Genomic DNA, 25,028 nt, shown 5'->3' on the forward strand with positions numbered 1-25,028 from the left:
TCAAAAATGGGGAATTTGGCTCTGCAATATTTGGTACCACAATCTGCCCTTCCCCCAAAAAAGATTGTACAGGGGAAAAAAATCTTCAGTAAGGAAGAGGTAGAAGGCATTTAGTCACCTCAAAATTGGTTTTCATAAGCATGCAGGGCTGATTACTGGAAGAGATGAATAAATTCACTAAGATCGGAGTGGTCACTCCTAAATATCAAATTCAGAACAATTTTCCAAGTAAGAAATTTGACTTAAAAAAAAAAAATCAACCTCAAAAGCCCCCCATTTGTTCCCATGAATAGAAAACTACTAGAACAAACTAACCAAAGACTCCAGTCTCATAAAACTGGCATGTTTTTCAAACTACAATACAGAAAGAAAACACTAAAAACCAACTACAGAAACAAAACACTAATCTAAAATGTTCAAGAACAACATTTAGAATTTGAATCTTAGTTAAGTGAAACACTGCACTTCTACCCTAGGGACTCTCTGAATCTATTAACAGCAAGCAGCTCCACAATATTTTTTAGTATCTCTAAAGAGGACACAAGAGCCTAAAAAGGTTTTCATCATGGGGCAAACTGGACATCCTAACACAACTATGTAATTAACAAAGCTATTTTTAAAAGGGGGGCAGGGAGCAAAGAGTTATTATCTAGGTCATCATTTAATTTTAAGACAAAAACCATGTACTGCAATGTCAACATGCAGAACACAGATCACATGAGGATAGTGGGTCTTTATCAGGAAGAAAATAGGGAAGGGGGGGGGGCCTGGGAAATGGCCAAAGATCAGGGTCAAACTAACAGAATTGCCCCAAAAATTAAGACCAGTAAAATTTTTTTCAATTAAACCACCAGGTTTTACAATAACAATTAAGAACCTGGATGCTTCAGAGAGAGAAGCTACAGAATATTTAAAAATAAACAAAGATGCAATTTGGGAATGGCAAGGTAAGTTATATGTAGATATACACACCTTTCATTATTTAAAGGTTAGCTTACAAAAAAATTTAAATTCCTAAAACTTGGTCAGACCAACATCAATGTCTCACGCATTAGCAAATAACACCAGTTCTAATGGTAATGGCTACAAGTTGGCATTCATACAGGCAAACAAAGGTAAACATTTATAGCCAGACCTAAAAAAACACCAAACACTTCCTAATGACTTAATAAAACAAATGGGAATCTTCCTTCCAAAAACAAAACAAAAAACCCCACAAAAACCAAAAAGCCCCATGTTGTCCTGAAGTTGAGAATTTCTATCAGATCATCAGATCATAACATGCTTAGTGCATTGCCAATGCTGCCTGTCTGCCCGAGCTCAACATTGAATCGATAAATAAAGCAATTCACTCAATAAAACTAATCATTGCAGAAAAATTTCAACACAATTAGTTTCTAACTGCAATCATGCGTCACTAGCTCAAACCCAATCACCCCATACGTTCAACCATTCTGAGACCCCAATGAATACTAATTTTGTTGTATGAACATTCATTTCACTTGACTATATTTTCCTTTAAAAAGGGGAGAAGGGGTAGAGAATCCACCCAGCTTGGCACCCAAGTAAGAAACTGTCAACTACTTTTGAAGCAGGCCCAAAAGTTAACCTTTTGAATACACAAATCCAAGGACTGAAGAATTCTCATTATGATCATGCTCAGTCAGCAAATGTTAACGCCATGGTGACAGATGGGGTCAGTGGTTCCCACGCTGGCACAAGCACATATATTGCAAAAACCCACGCTTCAGTGACAAAGGTTAAAATCTGATTTTAGCATTCAGGAAAAAATGTATATGGGGTTTTTTACTATTTCAACGAATGAAAAATAGATACAACTTTTGAATAGTTAAATAACAGATGATTACATTTCATTAGAAAGCCCTTGGGAATTTTGTATTTCCATACAGATAATTAACCTGGGTTGGGTAAGTTGGAAGAAAATTTATTTCAAGTTGCTAAGTTAATAAGAGTTAGCTGATTACCCTTTAGCACAATCTTTTAAAGCAATCATCAACAGCAAATACAATTTCCTATGACTTTTTAAAGATTCAAAGTTTACCAAAGCAATTTTTGGAGTTTTTACTCTTTGCTCTTTCATGCAGAGAACATTTGACTAACCTTATTACAGTGACGCCCAATACCCATTAGGAAGTTATCTGGTTTAATGTCTCTGTGTATAAAATTCTTTGTATGCACATATTCAATTCTACTGATCATCTGGAAAAAAGGAGGGGGGGGAGGGAGAGATAATCATGTGATTTGAATTGTGAAAAAAGAAAGCAACACATTTCTCAATTATTTCAGTATCTCAATTATTTTTCAAGATCCCAAGTATTAAATTCACAAAAACAGTGCTAGACAAAATTAAATGTAAAGGGCAACCAGGCTCCCCATTTATCTCTAGACTGATGAATATCTAAGCATAAACCCGCCCCATTCTTTGGCATGTTCTAGTATTAATGATTATAAATATGACAATCATCTAACCTAACAGAAAGAACTGATGTTTGCAATTTTTAAATTACAAAATAGTAAGTTTAGGATTGTTTCAGTTAGGAAAAGCTAAATCATCAACTTTCTACCCCAATTCTATGCCACCTGAGGTAACCTGTGTTCGAATAGCCTGGCATTATCCATTTCCGTGCTCTTACATACATACATTCACGAACTCAAGACACACATATATTTGGGAACAGAAGGTGTTGACCAACTGAAAGATAGAAGTTGCTACTGTTTTAAATTGGAATGGAAGCATCCTATTCATTTTATTCTTGTTGGCTTGTTTTTAACTGAACAACCCAAACATTCTCGGAAGTCAGTAGCATATACGACATAAACATAACACATAGGGACATATACATGCTGGGTTTTACTTCTTAGATGCTTTTTGAACTCTCCCATGTTTTTTCTCCACACTTCAGTAATGACATTCAAATCACATTCAAAAACTGAATAGGAAGCCTGTCATTCCAACAACCTCTTCTTAATTGCTTGGACATTCTGCCAAGTTGAATGGTATAGGTGTTTGGTATTAGGTTCTCCCCGATCATCCCAACTTAAATTATTTCCATTGTTCCCAGTATCTTCCCACTGTAAACAATAATGCTATTAATACATTCAAATATATCCTTATCTGGGCATCTGGGTGCCTCCGTCAGTTAAGCACCCGACTTCGGCTCAGGTCATGATCTCATGGTTTTTGAGTAGGAGCCCTGTATCGGGGTCACTGCTATCAGCATGCAGAGCCTGCTTTGGATCCTCTGTCCCCGTCTCTCCCTGCCCCTCCTCTGCTCATTCTCTCTCTCAAACCAATTGATTAAACCAATTGAATTTAAACCAATCAATCAATTCTTATCTACTGGTGCTTTTATTCCTATGGACTATAAACCCCATACAATTAATTGTAGGGAGAGTCGGTTGAAGCAGCTATCATTTTGATAGGTGGCATCAGAATGTCTTTCAACACAGGCTCTAACAATTCATTTCCCAGCAGTACTTAAGAATATTCTTCTTCCCACTGGCAAACTTTAATTCTTTCTAAATTCTGTCAATGGCAGGTATTGACCTCACTTCTACTTCCCTAACACTTGGTTTAAAAGTCTTCTCATTTACTATTTTATGAACTATCAATCTATACTCTGTCCATTATTTTTCTGGCTTGTCCTAGTCCTGTCGATTTTAAGAATTCTTTGCACATAACAATCTTTTTATTTACGTTTGTTATGTAAATAAATTTTAATTTTAAAAAACTGTCTTGTAACTTTATGGCATCACTTTTAATCCCTTCTGTGTTTTAATTTTCAAATTATCAAATATGTCTAAGTGCCTATAAGATACTTAGAAGCATCTGAAAATGTTTTCAATATCCAAAGACTATTACCTTTCTACCCATATGTTCTTGCTCTTCTCAGTAGTATGTGTCAGGATTCTATTTTTTATTTGTCCCCATTTTCCCTAGAGCTTTTATTACCATACAGATTGTGAACCTTGACAAGTGTCTCTTGAAGCCAAATTTGTAATCTCTAGCTTAAACTATTTATACTCAAGGAAGGAGCTGTATACAATGTCCCAACAGTACTTTTAGTTATAGCAGCAACTTGTACTTTATTAACGGAACTAAAACAAAACATTCAGCCCACTTAATGTACTTATTTGTCCTAACTAAGTGATACCCATCATTAAATCAGGATTATTAACTTGTTGGGAAAAGGTTCGGCAAAGATAATAAATGGCACCAACTACTTACCTTCAAGTGTTATTAATGGATCATATACACAGCAAGACTTAGCAGTTACCTCCTTAAACCATTGCTTTCTTGCAACACCCTTCCTTGAATTACTTTTTTTCTATGTTAACAGTGTACCCAATATAGACTTCTATCACAGAAATCTTGAACATCGTATTTTTTGTTTCTCTAACTTCTACACTCCTAGAAGAAAAGGACTAGAGTTCTTATTCTTCTTTGCACCCTCCAGTGCTAAGTAAAGCAGCAGCCCCGAATAAATGTTCTCTGTATGAATACCTCTGTGTTACTGAACCTACAGCATATAAATTCTTTTACTAGGATTCACTCATGTTACTTAAAACATAGAAGGATTTTTACCTTTCAATGTTTGAATTCTTATCGTACCACAAATAAAACAATGTAATTTGCTAATATTGGTTGAGCCCCTCAGTTTTATGTTAACCTTACTGGAAATGTCGATGCTGATTACAGAGACTGAACACTATTTTCTAATCCTTTGGTTTTATACTCTTACCATCTCATTTTACTTTGACATCCAATCTAAATTTTAAAAATATTCTCTTCCACAGCACTGAGTTTAACTTGAAACATTTCCATCATTTTCCTGCCCTTGTTTCTTGACCAAAATTTAGAATCATAAATTCCTTGGGGCGCTTGGGTGGCTCAGTCGGTTGAGCGTCCAACTCTTGATTTCAGCTCAGACCATGATCTTACGGTTCTGTTGAGATTGAGCCCCATGTCGGGCTTTCCCCTGACAGCCTGAAGCCTGCTTTCGGATTCTCTCCCTCTCCCCGCCCCACCCCCACCCCTCCTCTACTTACATGTGTACATGCGCTCTCTCTCTCAAAAAGATAAACTTAAAAAAAATACTTAAAATTACAAATTCCTTGACATTTACCTATCATCTTTAACCATATTATCCACTACCTGAAGGCTTGTTCCTGATATCATTCCCCAATCTTAAAACTCTTTAAAATCATTTTTCTTATTTTGTTAAGACAAAAAAATAGAAGTTCTGGCTTTATATATATTATATATATATTACACACATATAATGTATATATACAATATGTAATATATATAATATATATGTGTATGTGTATATATATATTATATATATATATATTTCTAACAAAGTTTATGTATTTTGAGAGAAGAAAGAACCAGAGTGGAGGGGCAAACAGAGAGGGAGACAAAGGATCCAAAGCGGGCTCTGTGCTGACAGCAGAGAGCCCGTTTGGTGGCTCAAACTCCCAGACCATGAGATCATTCATGACCTGAGCTGAAGTCGGACGCTTAACCTACTGAGCTACCCAGGCACCCTGGCTTTAAAACAATTTAATCTTCAGCCAGTGCATGAATTTAATTCATGACATTTTCAAAATTTCCCTGGTTTTGCTTAAATACTAGCAATGGGTGAGAATTCATTATCTCAAGAAACATTTACTTGGTCAAAAATTCTTCCTTAGGGGCGCCTGGGTGGCTCAGTTGGTTGAGCGTCCGACTTCAGCTCAGGTCACGATCTTACGGTCTGTGAGTTCGAGCCCCGCGTCGGGCCCTGGGCTGACAGCTCAGAGCCTGGAGCCTGCTTTGGATTCTGTGTCTCCCTCTCTCTCTGCCCCTCCCCCGTTCATGCTCTGTCTCTCTCTGTCTCAAAAATAAATAAATGTTAAAAAAAAAAAAATTAAAAAAAAAAAAATTCTTCCTTAAATTATTTCAGTACTGTTTTCCTCAAAACTATAGCTTTCAGGGGGCGCCTGGGTGGCTCAGTCGGTTAAGTGTCCAACTTCGGCTTAGGTCATGATCTCACAGGTTTGTGAACAGGCTCTGCCCTTGTCAGCAGAGCCTGTTTCGGATCCTGTTCCCCCTTCTCTGTGTCCCTCCCCCGCTCATACTCACTCTCAAAAATAAACATTAAAAAAAGTATTAAAAATTAAAAAAATATATATGTAGCTTTCCTAAGGGCCCCACACACAATGTACAACATCCAATTCACTTATCCAAAACTTCTACATATTTATATTTCTCTCCATATATACTGAGCCCTTTCAAAAATCTTATAAAGAAACCTGCTATAATCTACACTGAAACAGACTGCATCTGATGTAACAGCTTGAAAAGTACTTTTCTACAGGTGAATAACAAACGAATATAATCCATTTCTATCCTATGACCACAGGAAAACATCTTTAAGTTGTGTTAGAGAAAAGTATACTTGAGTGAGCACAACCTACGGTTTTATATATATATACATATATATATACATACATATATACATACATATATACATACACATATACATACATATACATACATATACATATACATATAACATAAGATTGACACACAGGATTATACACACTCTGGTTTATGAAAATTTACATTACAGTTAAATAGTAGTATTCTCAATTTTTATTTTCATCTAAATTTCACATACCTGGTCAGCTAACATAAGTACAGTTTTCATTGTGAACCTTCTTGAACAGAAATTGAAGAGGTCTTCGAGGCTGGGTCCGAGAAGATCCATGACTAGCACATTGTAGTCTTTTTCCTGACCATACCACCTAACAAAAGGGGAAAAGAGAGGGCTTTATGAAAAGCTGATTAGCATTTAATATCACTAAATTTTCAAAATTCTTAAGCCCTAATAATAGGATAGTTTTTACTTCTCCGGATGCCCGGGTGACTGATTATGGCTCAGGTCACGATCTTGCAGTTCATGGTTAGAGCCCCACATTGGGGCTGCAGTGCAGAGCCTGCTTGGGTTTCTCTCTCTCCTTCTCTCTCTCTCTCTCTCTCTGCCCCTCCCCTTCATGTGCATGCTATCTCTCTCTCAAAATTAACATTAAAAAAAAAAAAAAAGATGGCTTTACTTTTCTAGTTAGGTTCCTCAAAAAGTTAAAAATAGAACTGCCCTATGACCCAACAATTGCACAACTAGGTATTTACCCAAAGGACACAAAAATACTGATTCATGGGGGAAACACCTGCACCCCAATGTTTACAGCACCATTATCAACAATAGCCAAATTATGGAAAGAGCCCAAATGTCCACTGACTGATAAAGAAGATGTATGTGTGTATACATATACACACATGCGCACTGTCTCTCACACACAATGGAATATTACTCAGCCATCAAAAATAATGAAAGCTTGCCATTTGCAATGATGTGGACGGAGTTAAGAGTGTACTGTGCTAATAAGCAAATGAGTCAGAGAAAGACAAGTATGATTTCATTCATATGCAGAATTTAAGAAATAAAACAGATGAACATGGGGGAAGGGGGCAAAGAGGGGAGAGGGGAAGACAAGCCATAAGAAACCCTTAACTACATGGGGCGCCTGGGTGGCTCAGTCGGTTGAGCGGCTGACTTCAGCTCAGGTCATGATCTCGCGGTCCAAGAGTTCGAGCCCCGCGTCGGGCTCTGTGCTGACAGCTCAGAGCCTGGAGCCTGCTTCCGATTCTGTGTCTCCCTCTCTCTCTGACCCTCCCCCGTTCATGCTCTGTCTCTCTCTGTCTCAAAAATAAAATAAACGTTAAAAAAAAATTTTTTTTTTTTAAAAAAGAAACCCTTAACTACAGATAACTGAGGTTGGATGGGATAAACGGATGATGGGTATTAACGGAGGTCACTTGTAATGAGCACTGGGTATTACATGTAAGTGATGAATCATTAAATTCTACTCCTGAAACCAGTATTATACTATATGTTAACTGAGATTTAATAAAAACTTTGGGGAAAAAAAGAATTTGCAGGTAACCTTAACCATGTGAATTCTATACCTATCTGCCACTGATTCCTATGACCTTTGGCAAATTCCTTAACCTCATCTGATACTACTTCCTATTTGAAGAAATGAAGGAAACTATACTGGTCTTACAAAGCAAAGATCTCTTTTATTTTAGAACTCCTGTCCCATTTACTACCATGTTGTATTTAATCAATAATTACTTGCTCTTTTTTATAAAAAAGTAGTCACATTTTTGCTTAATTACAGAAAATAACCAGTATTACAACAAAGATGACATTTGCTTTTAATTGGAGCCGTTTTAATTATCCAATGCTTTATTACTGTGGATAAATATACAACATGTCTCCAAAAACTCCAGGAATATCTACTTTTAATTTTAGAGATTCCAAGGGCTAGGAATCACTATAATAAATGATTTCAAGTTCCTATATGCCTGTATTTCTGGTAAGGGTACCTTCCTAAAAATAAGCACTACCATTTAAATTTTAAACTTCTCTAGATTATTAATTCTGCTTGAAAAGAAAATTGGCCAGTATAAAAGAAAATTTTTTAAGAACAAGTTATTTTACAACTACACTGGAATAATTTGTTAACTCCAATAAAAACTGATACCACACAGATTAGGAGCCAGGAACAGTCTACTACTTATCTAAAGGCTACTTACTCAGTTTCTACCGTCACCTCCATGTTTCCCACTTCTATCTTTTTTTAATGTTTATTTTTGAAAGAAAGAGAGGTTGGGGGGGAGGAGGGGCAGAGAGAGGGAGACAAAGAATCCAAGCAGGCTCCACGCTGTCAGCACAAAGCTTGATGCTGAGCTCAAACTCACGAACCGAACCAAACCATGAGATCATGACCTGAATGGAAGTCGGGACACTTAACCGACTGAGCCACCCAGGCGCCCCTCCACTTCTATTCTAAACTAGCTTCTAACTCTCTACTTTCAATTTCAAAATCTTAATACCCAGATACCAAAGAAGTCTTCCTTAAGTAGTCTGTTCCACACTGGTCTCCTATTTCACAGAATTCCCATAGCCACTGGGATACTACTTATATCCACAATCAAACCCTTCGACAATACAATATCCTGGTGCCTTTTTTATGTGAATATAATATATGTTGCTAGTAAGTACACTATGATAAAGTGATGTACACAAAACAACGTAGGTACTCAAATACCTATTAGATTAAAAAAAAGAACTGATTTGATTTGGACCTTATTCTTACTAAGTTTCAAAACATGAAGAAAAAAAAAAACAAGCAATAGATGAAAAGTTAAAAAAAAAAAAGTGCAGGAGTCTCATTTTCCATTTGTTTCAAATCAATGCCTTCAGACTCAGTGTTGCCTGAACAATCAATGAAGTAGACTGAAGGAGTTTGAAATTTATATAACCATTTAGAGCACAAAAAAAAATCTACCTTAAGGTCTGAAGAAGATGCTTAGAGAAGGCAAAGTCCACCTCTTTGCTCTCATGTCCCTTCCTCCAAAACCAATATCTAAACTAAACCTAGTTAAAAAATTAAGACAATAAAAAGCAGAAATGTAAGAAAATACATGCACAAGTCACTGAGGCTGACAAAAAAAAAAAAAAAAAAAAAAAAAGCCTAAATAATTCAGAAAACCAAAAGATCAATAAGAATTAAATCCTTCCAAAGAAACCTTGTGAAACAGTCTGTTACCAGTTAGATCCTGACAAAGGGATAATATTTTGATAGGGAAGGTAGAAAAAGGGCATCCTAGGCATGGGCAAGAAGAGAGACAAGGACATGGCAACCAGTTAGAAGTGTTATAGTTGGAGGGTTGAAGCTAGGGTTTTCTTTTCTCTGAGAAATCTCTTTATGAAAATAAAAAAACCCTTAGAAAATAAAATGACGAACATTTTTTTTTTTAAGTTTATTTGGGGGGGGGGGGAGAGGGAGAGAGGGAGAGAGAAAGACAATCCTAAGCAGGCTCTGCACTGTCAGCATGGAACCTGACATGGGGCTCAAACCCACTCAAACCATGAGATCATTACCTGAGCCAAAGTCAAGAGTCTGACGCTTTAACCAACTGAGCCACCCAGGCGCCCCATGAAATAGGTATTGCTACAATACCTAAGGACTTCCAAGAACTATAAATCAGTATAACCATCATAAGTATTCAGTTCAGCTTAAAGCAACCAAATACGTTCTATCTCTACGCCTAGGACAGTTAATAACAGAAAACTTGTTTCATGTAGGTCTTCCCCTTTAGACTATTAGTTTGATTGGTGTGATGGTTAATCTTATGCATCAAACTGACTGGACTAAGGGATGCTGGGATAGCTGGTAAAACATTATTTTGGGGTGTCTGTGAGGGTGTCTCCAGAGATTAGCATCTGAATCAAGATTAGCATTTGAATAATAGAATAAGTAGAGATCACCTTTCCTAAAGTGGAAGGCTTGAATAAAAAAGGGAATAAAACTAAGGCAGAGGAAGGGAAAATTCACTGTCAGAGCTGGGACTTCTTCTACCCTTGGATGTCCATGCCTCTGGTTCTTGGGCCTTTAGGCTTGGGACCAAACTACACCGCTGGTTTTCCTGGGCCTCCCAGCTTGCACACCGCAAACTATGGTACTTCTTTGCTTCCACAGGTGTGAGCCAATGCCTCATAATAAATATTTCTGTGTATCTATATATAATCCAGTGGTTCTCTTTTCTGGAGAATCCAGACTAATACATGGGCAGCCACTGTATTTGTCCTGTTCAGAACTCTACATTCCCAGTATCCAGCACAATGCCTTGCCCGCAGGGAATGCTCAGTAACATTTGCTGAACTAAAGAATGAAAAGCCATATTACAGGCTCTAACAGGCTAAGGAGTGCTTGATGTGGCAGATGAGGAAAACAAAACAAGGAATACAAAAACACTCTGTACTGCAAGTATAAAATCATCAGGAAGACTCTACTCATCTTTGATTCAAATTAACCAAGTAATTACAAAAGTTTAAAAGTTACATTCAGGGCGCCTGGGTGGCTCAGTCAGTTAAGCGTCCAACTCTTGATTCCAGCTCAGGTCATGAACTCAGTTTGGGAGTTCTAGCTGAGCGTGGAGCCTGCTTGGAATTCTCGCTCTCAGGCTTTCTTCGCCCCTCTTCTTCCCCCACTTGGAGGTGGGTCTCTTGCGCACACGTTCTCTCTCCCCACCCCCCACCCCCCAAATAAATAGGGGCCCTGGTGTGGCTCAGTTAAGCTTCCGACTCTTGGTTTCGACCCAGGTCATGATCTCACGGTTCAGGAGTTCAAGCCCCACGTCCGGCTCCACACTAAGAATGTTGAAACCTGCATCTCTCTCCCCCTCTCTCCAGCTCTCGCTCTCTCTCCCTCTCTCTCTCAAAATAAATAAACTTTAAAAAAAAAAAAAATACATACATATTTATATATATATATATATATATATATATATATATATATATATAAATAGATATTTAAAGGTGATATTCTTAACTGGTACAGGTCTCTTCCTGTGCCTTTTACCTTCCCATCTTCAGGTCAACAATCCCAAGGTCTCAAAGTCTTTACTGAACACTAAAAAGTATGAGTGTCGAATCAGTGCTGTAAGATAGCATCTCCAGTCTCAAGACATGGTTTATCAAACTTATTTTCTTGCCAACTTACCATCACCCAATCTTTATGTTCCTTTTTGTGAGGGTAGAAAGTAAGATCTAATCTACGGATGGTATACCTGGGTGCTTGCTCAGTTGGTTAAGCATCCAACTTTGGCTCAGGTCATACTTCACGGTTCATGGGTTCCAGCCCCGCATCGGGTTCTGTGCCGTCAGCTCATAGCCTGGTGCCTGCATCAGATTCTGTGTTTCCCTCTCTCTCTGCCCCTTCCCTGCTCATACTCTCTCTCTCGAAAATAAACAAACATTAAAAAAGTTAAGAAAGAAAGAAAGAAAGAAAGAAAGAAAGAAAGAAAGAAAGAAAGAAAGAAAGGGAAAGAGAAAGAAAGAAAGAAAGAAAGAAAGAGAAAGAAAGAAAAGGAAGGAAGGAAGGAAGGAAGGAAGGAAGGAAGGAAGGAAGGAAGGAAGGAAGGATGGATGGATGGATGGATCTGGTCTAGTACAATCTTTCTGATTTCCCTCCCCACAACCCTAAATTACCAGACTCTAACAGAGGGGCACTCTCAACCACAATACAACCCCGCTATTCTCCATTTAAATACAAGAGTCTCAAATCCTTCTGGTAGTGTGTTCATTTGATTACTTCTGGAAGCTGCAGGCATCTGTGAACTCGAGTCAGATGCTGTAACTTCTAACCTAAAACTGTCAGTACTTATTAAGCTCCATCTTATTAATGGCATTCATCACGAAAACAGAACCAATAATGCAAGACAGGTTCGACTACATTCTCATTCATGGTAACTCTTCAGCCCTTTCTGAAACAGAACTAGACACAGAACTAAATATGGGTTACCTCTTGGTTTTCTATTAATTCTCAATAAACAAGATTGCTGTATAATTCTCATTCTCCTTAAGCTTCCCTGGCCATAAATGCTCTGTAGATTTGTAGCCTTTATTTTTAATACAAGACACCTAGAATTTAATGACCTGCCACCAAAAATGTAAGAGCATCCATCTATTCCTTCTCTTGCAATTTCCCATTTAAAATGCAATCCAGATTTTAAAAGGCTAGCAACACGTAATTTTTATCCATAATCCTTTGGATTTATAACTTGCAGAAATACCTCTAAAATGGTTTGAGATCCAGGGCATTTTCACTAGAGAAAAGACACTCAATACCATTTGGCTACTGTAGAAAACTGAAAAATCAGGTTTAATAAAGAAAACACTCGGAATACACAGAACTACAAACACACACAGATTAGATGGATTTCTCCATACTGGCAACTTACTTAGACGTGAAGTAACTAAAGTTTTAGTTGTAGGGATGGCAATCAAAGTAGTAACTGATAATATCATGATCTCAAGAAATTTTAGATATTAATTCAATCTTTCAATTCTTTCTTAGAACTGTTCAACCTTTTTTAACTGGCTGATTTTCCCACCTTTACAGTCTCACAAGCCTGGGGAGGGCATTAATAAACATGGAACTAACTGGGAATTAAACAAGGCTAAAAAGGGAAAAGAAAATAAATATTGGGGGGGAAAAAAGGAAATACTGGAAATCTACCAAATGAATGACCAAACTTGCATTAAATGTTATTTAGCCACAATGACAAAGAACTAGTCCAAACAAGTTGGAGAATGGAGGTGGAACAACTCGTTCTATACCAAAATTTTTAAAACTTTTTGGTGCTGCGGAGCTCCCACCTTTGCTAGTCTGATAGTCTATGGACTCCTCAGAATATTTTAAATGCAGAAAATACACAGCACTAAAAAGGAAAATTACGGAGAAATTTCACTACAATGAAAGTACTTAAATTTGACACAGTAATGTATCTTTATTAATGCATTAAATAATGATATACGGGAAAATCTAATTAATACTATAATTCTGAAGCAGCAATGACTGTAAACAATATTCTGAGATATCTGCAACAATAATGTGTTATGGAAATATGGTGATAAAGCCGTAAGGCACTGCTAAAGATAGTGGAGATTTCTTGCCTACATTTATAATAGAAACAGATCTTCCCCAATTTACCATGGGGTTATGTCCTGATAAACCCATCACAAGTTGAAAATATCCTACGTCAAAAATACACCTAATACACATAATATACCGAATACCATAACTTAGCCTAGCCTACCTTAAACGTACTTAGAATGCTTAAGTTTAGCCTAGAGCTGGGCAAAATCCTCTAACACAAAACCTATTTTACAATAAAGTATTCAACAGCTCATGTAATTTGTTAAGTAATGTATGGAAAGGGGAAACAGAACGGTTGCATGAGTATAAACAGTTGTAAATGTACCAGGTGTTTATCCTCACGAGCACCTAGCTGACTTGGAGCTACCTCATTGCTGCTGCCCAGCAACCTCCCGAGAGAGTCATACCACATACTGCGAGCCTGGGGAAAGATCAAAACTCAAAAATTCAAAGTATGGTTTCTATTGGATGCGTATCACTCTCACACTACCGTAAAGTCTAAAAATCGTAAGTCAGTCAAACGGTCTGAAGTCTGGGACCATCTTACTAGATTCGGTTAGAAGTTCATGAGAATAAAGATGTCATTGTTTCCCCTAGCTACCACTTGAGAGGGTAGAATGAGGAATATCTGTACCAGATTAAGAATCCCTGTTTCGTTCATTTTGGGTTCTTTTAAATTTTATTAGGTTTTTTATTTTAATTCTCGTATAGTTAACATGCAGTGTTTTAGTTGGTTCAGGTGTACAATACAGTGATTCAACAATTCTATACACTGTCAATGCTCATCGTAAGTGTACTCTTTAATTCCCATCCCTTGTTTCACTTATTCCCCTCTTCCTCAAAACCCAATTTTTAAGGTAAAGACACCGCAGAGTAAGATCTGAAAAGTTGGGCATCAAATGTATGTTGTGCTCAGCAATACTACTGTCAACTAAGACGCTTTTGTTCTCCATCCTAACCCTCCTAACTGCTACTACTAATCCCTTGCAGACAATATCGTCCCCAAGATCCTTGAATTAATGCTATAAAATTTTCATATTTCTCAGTCTCCTTGTTCCCTGCCCTTTGCCTTCAAAGATGCATAAATGTTCCTTAACCCAAAAAATTATAAAAACACAAAACCAAAAAATGTGCTTTGGTACATATCATTACCCAGTACTAAAGGTACCATTTACTGATACAAGCAGTATTTATGGTATCTAACAAGACAAAACCAAGTAATTCCTGCTTTCATAGCTTACAGCAGTGTGTGTATGCAAATAAATAAGTAACACATTTGATGGACAGCCCAGTGCTGAGAGGGCCCCAATTATGGCAACCCAATCTATCTTTTCTGACAAGCATTTTCCGACAAGCATGGTTGATCCCTGAAGTGTAAAATGGCTGATGGCCAGGTAAAGAGATGGATGGGAGTTAGGAGGGTGCCTGAAGTTTGGTATTCACAACAAACTGGAAGTAGCCAGCATGGTCGGGACACAGTGAAACAAGGTCACCTTTTTTCTTGCTTACCAGTTAACTTGTTGAAAACCTAGTTTCCATCTGCCATCTCACTCTCATTTTTTTTCTCGATTCCCAGCAAAATAGTTATCATTCTCACCATACTACCCAGAATTATATTTCAAAGATCACAAATGGGGGTGGCCTGGGTGGCTCAGTTGGTTGAATATCTGACTCTTGGTTTTGGCTCAGGTCATCATCTCATGGGTTCATGGGTTGAAGCCCCACGCTGGGTTCTAGGCTGGCAGAGCCTGCTTGGGATTCCTGGAGCCTGCATGGGATTCTTTCTCTCCCTCTCTCTCTGCCCCTCCCCTACTCATACTTGCTCACTCTCTCTCTCTCACTCTAAATAAATAAATGAACTTAAAGAAAAAATAAGATCACTAATGATCTGATTTCTGTCAGTCCTCACTGTCACTGCTCTAATATCGGTAGTAGTATTACTGGAAGACAGCATGTGGAGAAGTGGACAATATACCTACAGCTTTCATAATACCAATTATAAAGGCTTTATCAAATTTTTAAAAGAGCATTCTAAGTAGAAACAAAGTGGATCAGTGGTTGTCTAGGGCTGACAGGATATGGCCAGTGATTGTTAGTTAATGGGTTCAAGTTTCTTTTGGGGATGATGAAAATATTCTAAAATCAGGTTATGGTGATGGTTGCACAACTCTGTACATACACTAAAAACCAATCAACTGTACACTTGAAATAGGTGATTTATGTATGTAAATTACCTCCTTAAAGGTTCTTTCTCCAGGGGTATCTGGCTGGCTCAGTCAGTAGAGCATGAGACTCTTATCTCCAGGCTGTGGGTTCAGGTCCCCACAATGGGCATAGAAATTACTTAAAATCTTTAAAAAAAAAAAGTTTTTCCCCCAAACCTGTTCCTCCAATGTCTGATTCAATACTTATTAAGCACCTACTATGTATCTGAAACTGAAGTGCTACAGGCATCTTTAACAAGCTCTGTAAGTAATAATTATGTATGGTTCAGGGTACTGTTGTGGGCTAATACTCAAGATACCATACCTTTGATGTTAAGGAAACATATCCACACTGAGACTTATACATTTCCTCTTAATTTTCAGCAAGAGAGACAAATTCACAACTATATGCCAAATGCATGGCATATGCTCAGAAGAATGGAAGTCTCACAAAATTTGTCTCTAACTGAAATGTGCCCAGTATTTTAAACTATGCCTGGCACATAGTAGGTACTCATATGTTTCCTGACTGAAAGAAATTCTTGCTTATCCTCTAGAAAATACTGTAGGAGGTGTTGTGAAATTTATTAAGTTCACCAAGACACTTTTGAACATTTGAGCTTTCATTAGAAGAGTAGAAGCTAACCTTACTCTCTTCTTTAAGAGGGATACAATGTTACTCTGTTCTTTAAGAGGGATACAAAGTATTAATATCATGGAGGTTCGAAATGGGAACACCAGAATTTCAGTAAGTGGAACTCTCTGATAAGAATAATTATAACTGGGTGCCTGGGTGACTGAGTCAGTTAAGAGCTGGACTCCCGATTCAGGCTCAGGTCTTGGATCTCATGGTTCGTGGGTTCGAGCCCCACCATCGGGCTCTGCACTTACCGATGCGGAGCTTGCTTGGGATTCTCTCCCCCCTCCCCCCCACCCACCCCCACTCCCCCACTCACTCTCACTCTCTCAAAATAAATAAACTAAAAAGATTCTCTCTCTCTCCCTCTGCCCCCCCCCACATGCTCTTAAACAAACAACGAAAAAGAATAATTGTAATCAAGTGCAAACAGCCAAAAAGGAAACAATCTGACCTCAATACATAACGAACAGCAGAGTAAAGGAAAGGAAAAGAAGGGTATTTATGTAAAGGTATAAACTCCAGTCTGCTTAGGAGAATTTCATTAATTTAGTTGTTACCAAGAACAATGTATTAGACACTTCTAATACAACTAAAAGACCTGGAAATTGACACTTAAAACTTACAGTAATTTCATGCTATTACCTTCCAACAAGCAGCTTATAATCAGATCTTACACTCTCCTTTCCGTGAAAGTCACATTAAGGACAGAATAGTCTGGCAGTCTAGGCAAATACAACAGATTAAATACTTAGAGTAGCTTCCAGGTGAGGTGAAATATAGTAAACCTCAATTTCAGGTTAATTTGCACATCTTTCCACTATACACTTAATGAAGGCACAAATGAACAAATGAAACGTATGGATGACCTATATGATGTGTGCTTAGCCACTGTCACCATCTTGTCCCCCTTAAAAATCCTCCAGTACAAAAGTTGCAAAGTCCTTATGTTGATCTAGAACCAAAAGAAGTTGCAAAAGGCCAACACCACTAAGAAATACTAAGAGATGTTAATAGATACTTAACTTGATAAATGTCCACAACAGCAAGACTTCACTGTGAAATTCACGGACATTAGCATTTAATAACATGGTAGTAGTTTTACACACCATTCAAAGCTGAAGGAACTAGTACAATCACATTTCCATTTGTAAATTGGCAGCCAGCTACAGAGTTCAGCTGAATACTTAAGAAATACTAAGTACTACAGAGATGATAAATACTCCCACTAGGAGCTATGCATGCATCAGGTATTCCTGAAGTTTTATAAATGTGTAGAAGCAAACTTTCTACAGGGTTCCATTAAAAAAGGAAATGCACATAAATAAAATAAAAGCAGAATTTCATTATTATGAATCATTAGTGCCTTTTTTACCCAACACTATTCTAAGAAACGTAAAAGATACCTCAGTCAGCGAGACATGGTTCTTTCCCTCCAGAAATTTCTAGAATGCTTTCTTGTGGAATGTATCTGAGACATGTGAGCACAAAAGTGATTTCAAATACTGGTGTTAGATACTTTTCAGAAATCAAAGCATTTGATTGTACAGGATTACAGTGTATTTTCCAGTGCCATGTTTCTTAGTATAGGATTTCCCAAATTAACCCAATTCACAGGAGGAGGTAAATAAGTCTTATCAAATTGTAGTTCTAGAAAGATGGGACTTGGTGGGTTGTGAGCAGGGAAGCACTATAACCTTGAAATATGGTGCAGTAAAATGGTTCCAAAAACTCTGTTGCACATCAGAATTACCTGGGGAGCTTTTATAACTCTTGATGCTTAAGGCATACCCCCAAACCCAATAAATCAAAACATGTAAGTGGTGCCTGGGTGGCTCAGTCCACTAAGCATCGGACTTTTAAGATTTCAGCTCAGGTCATGATTTCACAGTTCAAGAGTGTGAGCCCTGCATTAGGCTCTGCACTGGTAGTATAGAGCCCGCTTGGGATTCTCTCTCTCTCAAAATAAATAAACTTAAAAAAAATTTAAAAATAAAGAAATAAAACAAAATATGTAAGGTTAGGAGCCAAATGTCAATTTTTTTTTTTTAAAGCTCTCCATGTAACTCCAATGTGCAGCAAAGTTTGGGAACCAATGGCACAGTCTGAAGAGGCAGTAAGATCTATTTAAACAACACATTAGCTGTGTGACTTTAGGCAAATTAACCCCTCACTCTCACACTTTGTACAAAACCCCCATTACAGGACTGTTGTAATGACACAGACCATGTACAACGTCCAAACAGTCGATTCTACTTTTCTTTCTTGCACACAGATGGAAAAGGAATGTTTAGCCAAACTGAATTCAACAAACTACCCAGTTGTTTCAGTAGTATGTATCAACATCATAAATTAAGACAACTACATATTAAAGTTAGAGAAAATTATTGCATCAGAGAATAGAAGAGCCGTATTTTAGCCTACTGATCCCATCAATTTATACAATGCATTAGAAAACTTCTTAAGACCTAGTTAATCCTACAAAATCCCTTTTATAAATGAAAGCTGACATTACAAATTTTAGAATTCATTCTAGGTTTAAACCTAGATGACATCACAGACAGATCTCTAACTCTTGACTCTCATATAGTGCTCTTTCCATTTCCCTTTACCTTGAGGATCAGAATGTACTCTACAGCTAAATCTTTTTGTGCAATACTTCCAAGGTCCCCATTAAAACATATCCCACCGAGGACTTTCAGAAAAGGAAGAGGCAGTATTCTGGTTCCTCTAAGGAGAATAAGGCTAAGATCTCAATTGCCACTCAGTGTTCATCACTCCCACCTGATTATCTCATTAGACAAGTTGTACAGCACACTTCGTGGTGCTAAAAAGATTACTAACCTGTAGTCTTGCATGTGGACAAATCAACATCATATTCAGAAAAAAACTATGTAAAAATAATCCAAAAGACCAACTTAAAAAAAAAAAAAAAACCTACCCTGTCACAAAATGTAGTTTACCAAGGATTAGCAGTATTAAAAAAAAAAATCAGGGGTGTCTGGGTGACTCAGTGGGTTACATGTCCAACTCTTGGTTTTGTTGGCTCAAGTCATGATCTCATGGTTTGTGGGATCAAGCCCCGGCTCAGGCTCCATGCTGACAGCACGGAGCCTGCTTGGGATTCTCTCTCTCTCCTCTCTCTGCCCTTCCCCCCACTCTCCCTCTCTCAAAATAAATAAACATTAAACAAATGTTTTAAAAAAATCAAATATGTTTTATCTCAATAGGGAGTGTGGGTTATACCAGCGTATACATTTGTCAAAACTCATTTGATGGCACATTAAAAGCTACGCATTTTACTGTATATAAATTACATTTCATTTTCTTAAGTTACATCTCAGTTTTTTAAAAAATCATTAAAACATGCATTAGTCCATGTTATGTGATTACTGATCATTTAAATTTCAAGCCACCTGACATTGTTTTGGAAACAAAAACAGTGACAAAACCCATCATTTTAACTAAGTAGTCATTTTTAGTTTGAAAGCTACTCACCTAACCTCAGAAAAACTGTTAAAGTTAAGGATGGATAATAACATACCAAAATAAGCTTAAATGATTCCATTCGTAACATTTGTTTCAAATTCAATTTATAACATTTATAGACTTCTGGACATTAAATCTTCTTATGGGGCGGGGCACCTGAGTGGCTCAGTCGGCTATGCGTCCAACTTCAGCTCAGGTCATGATCTTGAGGTTCATGAGTTCAAGCCCTGCATTGGGCTCTGTGCTGACAACTCAGAGCCTGGAGCCTGCTTCCGATTCTGTGACTCCCTCTCTCTGCCCCTCTCCTGCTTGCTCGCTCTCTCTCTCTCTCTCAAAAAATGAATAAACATAAAAAAAAAAAATTTAAAGTTCCTTACTATACACTGACAACTCAGGAGAAAAACCTCATTAACTGATACTTTAGGTACTCTGAAACAAAATGATCTAGCTCTAAAAATGATTAAAGCCAAGGTAAAGTACATATTCTATACATGGGCTCACAAGTATTTACTTCTATTTAAGCTACAAATCAATACTGTCCAACAAAAGTTCTCATCCTGCAATCCATGAAGCCAAAGAGGGCAATAAAAATTATTAGCATCTAGTTAAATAATACAAACAATAAGTAACCTGTATTTACAGAAAAGATTTTCAGTTTCTCTGAGACCAAATGCCATAAACTGAAGGAGGCAGAGTATGGCTCTGTAGCATCACATGAAAAGGTGTGAATCAAGTATGTGAACAGGCATGATTTGACCTTGACATAAAGGTAAAAATGGCTCAGAAAAATTAGGAGTTAGGAGACTCTAGTCACCTTTCTGAGAATCAGTAGTCTAATTTGCATTGAGATATCAGGCTATATCTCTCAGGTTTCATGCAGCTCACAAATGCTGCTACTTAATGCTACTTAAGCATCATTACATTATTCCATAACTAGAAACCCATTATAAGCCACCATAAAGCATGTTTAGTATATTGTGGATTCAGTTACCTTGAGTTAAAAATCACATTTTTCATGCATCCAGTGATCTGTAACAAATAAAGACCTATCCAGTACAGATGGCATCTTTGTTCTCGGACAACAGCATTAGAACTTATTTGCAAGATATATGCTCAGTGCCAAAAAAGCTAAGATTAAAATTTAAGCTGCTTTTAACACTGAAGAGTAAGGATTAACTAGTACTTTATAAATATCTTCTATAATTCTTAAGATTCAGAGAGAGCAAAAAAAATGGTTAAAAAAATAAGGCAACAATTCTCCCATGCCCCTTCCCATCTTCTTTATTTTCCAAGAAAAAAAAAAAATATATTCCATTAATTTACTTCCTTCTAAACGGTACTGATAGTTTATCTGATGCAGATGGCATTTTTAATAGTCTTGAGTGGGGTTTCTATACTAAATTAAGATTCAAAGGTAAAACCTACATGACTGAAAAGTCATCGTAAAATTTCAGAGCTGGAAGTTCTGAGATCAACTAGGTCAACAACTTCTACTTAGGTTGGGTACCTTGTTCAAATAAAATCCTACCCAAAAGCTCAATTTGCAAAATTGTTTTTCTAGAAGAGTAGGAAACCCTAAACCTTTCTGTCCACTATTTTCCTTTCCTATTCCAACAGAATTAGAAAATTACTAACTTGGTAAAATCCTCTTTGCATGTCCTAGATGAGGAAACTAACTGGTAGGCCCAAAGAGGTTAAAGGATTGACTGACCCCAGACCACTCTGTCAATATCCCATGACAAATCTAGAGCTTGATAGCATAAATCCTTCTTTAAAGATCATGTTAATTCAATTCAAATTGAGGGGCACAAACAGAAGGTTGTAAAAGAAATGCAGTAATTGTTAAATAATGTTTTAGATGTTTATTTTGAGAGAGGGAGGGGCAGAGACGGAGGGAGAGAAAAATACAGTAATTTTTAACGAGCTTCCAGAAGTCAATTAACGATTTTAGTTTCTCAACTAAAGAATGACCCTAGTTTCTTAAAAATATGGAGAGTGAGGGGCGCCTGGGTGGTGCAGTCGGTTAAGCGTCCGACTTCAGCCAGGTCACGATCTCGCGGTCCGTGAGTTCGAGCCCCGCGTCAGGCTCTGGGCTGATGGCTCGGAGCCTGGAGCCTGTTTCCGATTCTGTGTCTCCCTCTCTCTCTGCCCCTCCCCCGTTCATGCTCTGTCTCTCTCTGTCCCAAAAATAAATAAAAAAAATAAAAAAAAATATGGAGAGTGAACACCACCCTCATTCCTGGTCTTTACACCAGCACTGGATGCTATGCTTCGGTAGAACAACAGTTCCCTTACTATTTTTTAATTAGGTCTGCTATGTGGGCCAGGTAATTTTGAGCCCTTGTTTTAGGATATCCCGAAGTATCTTAAAATAAATTGGTGCGGAGGCTGGGAAGAAAATGAGTTAAATGTAATTGCAGCAAATTCCAAATTTTTTAAAAGTAAGCTCTATGTGCAACATGGGACTTGAACTCATGACCTCGAGATCAAGAGTCACATGCTCTACTGACTGAGCCAGCCAGGCACCCAAAATCTAAATGTTTTATATTTATATCCATCTAAAACATAGGATAACACACAGACTACTTTATTTCATCTCAATAAAGTAATGTCAATTTACTTTAATATTTACCAAGTAAATATTTATTGTATATATGCTATATATAGGTAACATGGAAACAGTGGGGAACAAAATGAAGGGGTGGGAAGTTATAACCACCCAGAAAAAGAATTTATGTAAGTCTTTCTTACCCTTTTCACTTCAGCAGAAAAAAATTCTCTTACACTTTATAGCTAATGAACCACTACTGTTCCTATGTACCAGAGTCTACCACTCCTAAAACAAATTTACTCTTTCCCCACCCTCATCCAATTACTACTTTTGCATTAGAGACTACTCCCAGAAGCCACCCGGTATTCTTGGATGCCCTCCCCAACCAGTTCAACCAAGCTTTCTTCCTTAAAGCCAGATCCTGAAATACCATCACCTCTCCCAGGAAGCGTTAATTTGAAAGCCAGGTTAATCTCTCTTTAGCTCCACCCAGTTTATAACTACAACTCTCTCTGCACTCAACATCTTATAATAGATGCCTATTATTTTGCTCACAGTTTCATTTATTCACGTGCTTATTCAGTATATTAAGCATTGCTCTTGTCGGTCTATGTCAGTACTGTTCTTAAAAAAAAAATTTTTTTACATTTTATTTATTTTTGAGAGAGAGAGAAAGAGAGACAGAGCACACGTTGGGGAGGGGCAGAGAGAGGGAGACACAGAATCCAAAGCAGGCTCCAGGCTCAGCTGTCAGCACAGAGCCCAAAGCAGGGCTCGAACCCATGAACCCTGAGATCATGACCTGAGCCGAAGTCGGACGCTCAGCCGACTGAACCACCCAGGTGCCCCAGCACTGTTCTTAAATAAAGGCTACCAGATAAAAGGGTTTAGCACTGAAAATGCCAGATGCTTAATGCTTTTTGAAAATTATTTTGAATATGTTAAATCCAACCTGATTTGTGAAATTTATAAAACCTCCCAGCATGGATGAATCTGAAGAGCATTATGCTAAATGAGAGATGTCAGACACAAATGACCTCATACTACTGTATGACTACGTGTATGTGAAATTCTAGGTTAAACTACAGGGATGGAAAGCAAATCAGTGGGGGCCATGAGTGGAGAGGTGTGTTTAAAGGCAAAAGGAAAGGAGTTTAAAACTTTGGGGCTAATGCAATTGACTTTTTATTTTGAGGGAGAAAAAAACTAGACGATGTAATAAAATTCTTTAAAAAAAGGGAGGGAGGGTGGGGAATAGGAATCACTTAAAATCTTCCATCATGTTGGATTTCACATTATCTACCTTATAAAATAAATGATTTATCACTTACAACCAAAAATATCTACCAGCATTGGAGATTTTTAAGGATAGTATTACTCTGATTGTTTCCACATCTGAATTAATGTATGCAATCCAGTCCTTAATTCATAAAAAATATAAACTGGGAGGGGCGCCTGGGTGGCGCAGTCGGTTAAGCGACCGACTTCAGCCAGGTCACGATCTCACGTTCCGTGAGGTTCCGTGAGTTCGAGCCCCGCGTCAGGCTCTGGGCTGATGGCTCAGAGCCTGGAGCCTGTTTCCGATTCTGTGTCTCCCTCTCTCTCTGTCCCTCCCCCGTTCATGCTCTGTCTCTCTCTGTCCCAAAAATAAATAAACGTTAAAAAAAAAAAATATATATAAACTGGGATAGAAAAAAAGGTTACAGTGACTCTGATACCACTCAGCTTTTAGCTCTCTCTGGTTCTTTTTGCAAATGTTATTTTTGAGTAATTGCTGAAAAATGGCTTGGCTTTAAACAATCTGGCCTCTGTTCTAGGTAGATACTCTTTAATCTCAAAGTCAAATTAACAACCTTTAAAGTTAACCATTTTAAAAAACCCCAATGCCTGGTCATCATGTATCCTGATCACTATTACTATTTGCCTTCGCCAGTATCCTATCCCCCAAAAGACTACAATTTCCTCGATGTGAGGAGTTACCGACCAAGTAACTCAACAGGTTAAAGCTACTTACCGCACTGTGGTTATGTGATTAATGTTCCTTTTAATACAACTGATCTGAGTCAATTTCAATACAGTAGTGCTCAAACTGCCTTTGCCATTACTCATAAAAATCTAGTGCACAAACTGAAACGCGGCTAACATTATCCTTCGTGAAAGAATAATTAACACTTTTAAAGGGACTATGAGGGATTCCGCATAGTATAATTGAACAATTTCACGTCGCATCTGCTGCAGAGATCACAAACAGACTGTCATTATGCCATCCCCTTCCTTGGACCCCACCGCCGCCTGCAGCTTTATTCTTGGCTTTTCAAAGGTTTAATCCACTCAGGGCTGCTAAAGGGGGAATCAAGGAAGGGTCACTTGTGAACCCCAGCATAGAAAAGGGCAGGAATATGTGGTTGAGTCACGTCGTTCCGCCATTTTCTAAGCGGAGGAGGAAGACATGTTGGAACAAAAACACAACAAAAGAGCAGCCATTTCCCAAGCCAGCTCCAATAGCAACCCGAACTGGCCGAACCCGGTCACTTGGCAGCTTCAAATCCACTTCCCTGGATAAACCTAA

At 37.8% G+C, this 25,028-nt stretch overlaps 1 protein-coding gene across 6 annotated transcripts in view; it reads right to left on the reverse strand.

Moving 5' to 3' along the window:
- The window catches only part of CSNK1A1 (casein kinase 1 alpha 1), a 48,332-nt gene that overhangs the window by 21,569 nt on the left and 1,735 nt on the right, over positions 1-25,028 (reverse strand). For all 6 annotated transcript variants that reach the window (XR_002084449.2, XR_008423711.1, XM_019464386.2 and 3 more), the window contains exons 3-4: positions 6,687-6,813; positions 2,122-2,220 (exon numbers count right to left, since the gene is read on the reverse strand). Coding sequence is in view for 4 of the 6 variants with exons in the window: in XM_019464386.2 (XP_019319931.1) it covers positions 2,122-2,220; positions 6,687-6,813 (226 nt within the window). In the remaining 2 variants the exon portion in view is untranslated. The remainder of the gene's footprint in view (positions 1-2,121; positions 2,221-6,686; positions 6,814-25,028) is intronic.

Source organism: Panthera pardus, unplaced genomic scaffold (assembly GCF_024362965.1).
Source record: "Panthera pardus isolate Hobbes unplaced genomic scaffold, ASM2436296v1 HiC_scaffold_2, whole genome shotgun sequence".
In the NCBI taxonomy this organism is placed as follows: Eukaryota; Metazoa; Chordata; class Mammalia; order Carnivora; family Felidae; genus Panthera; species Panthera pardus.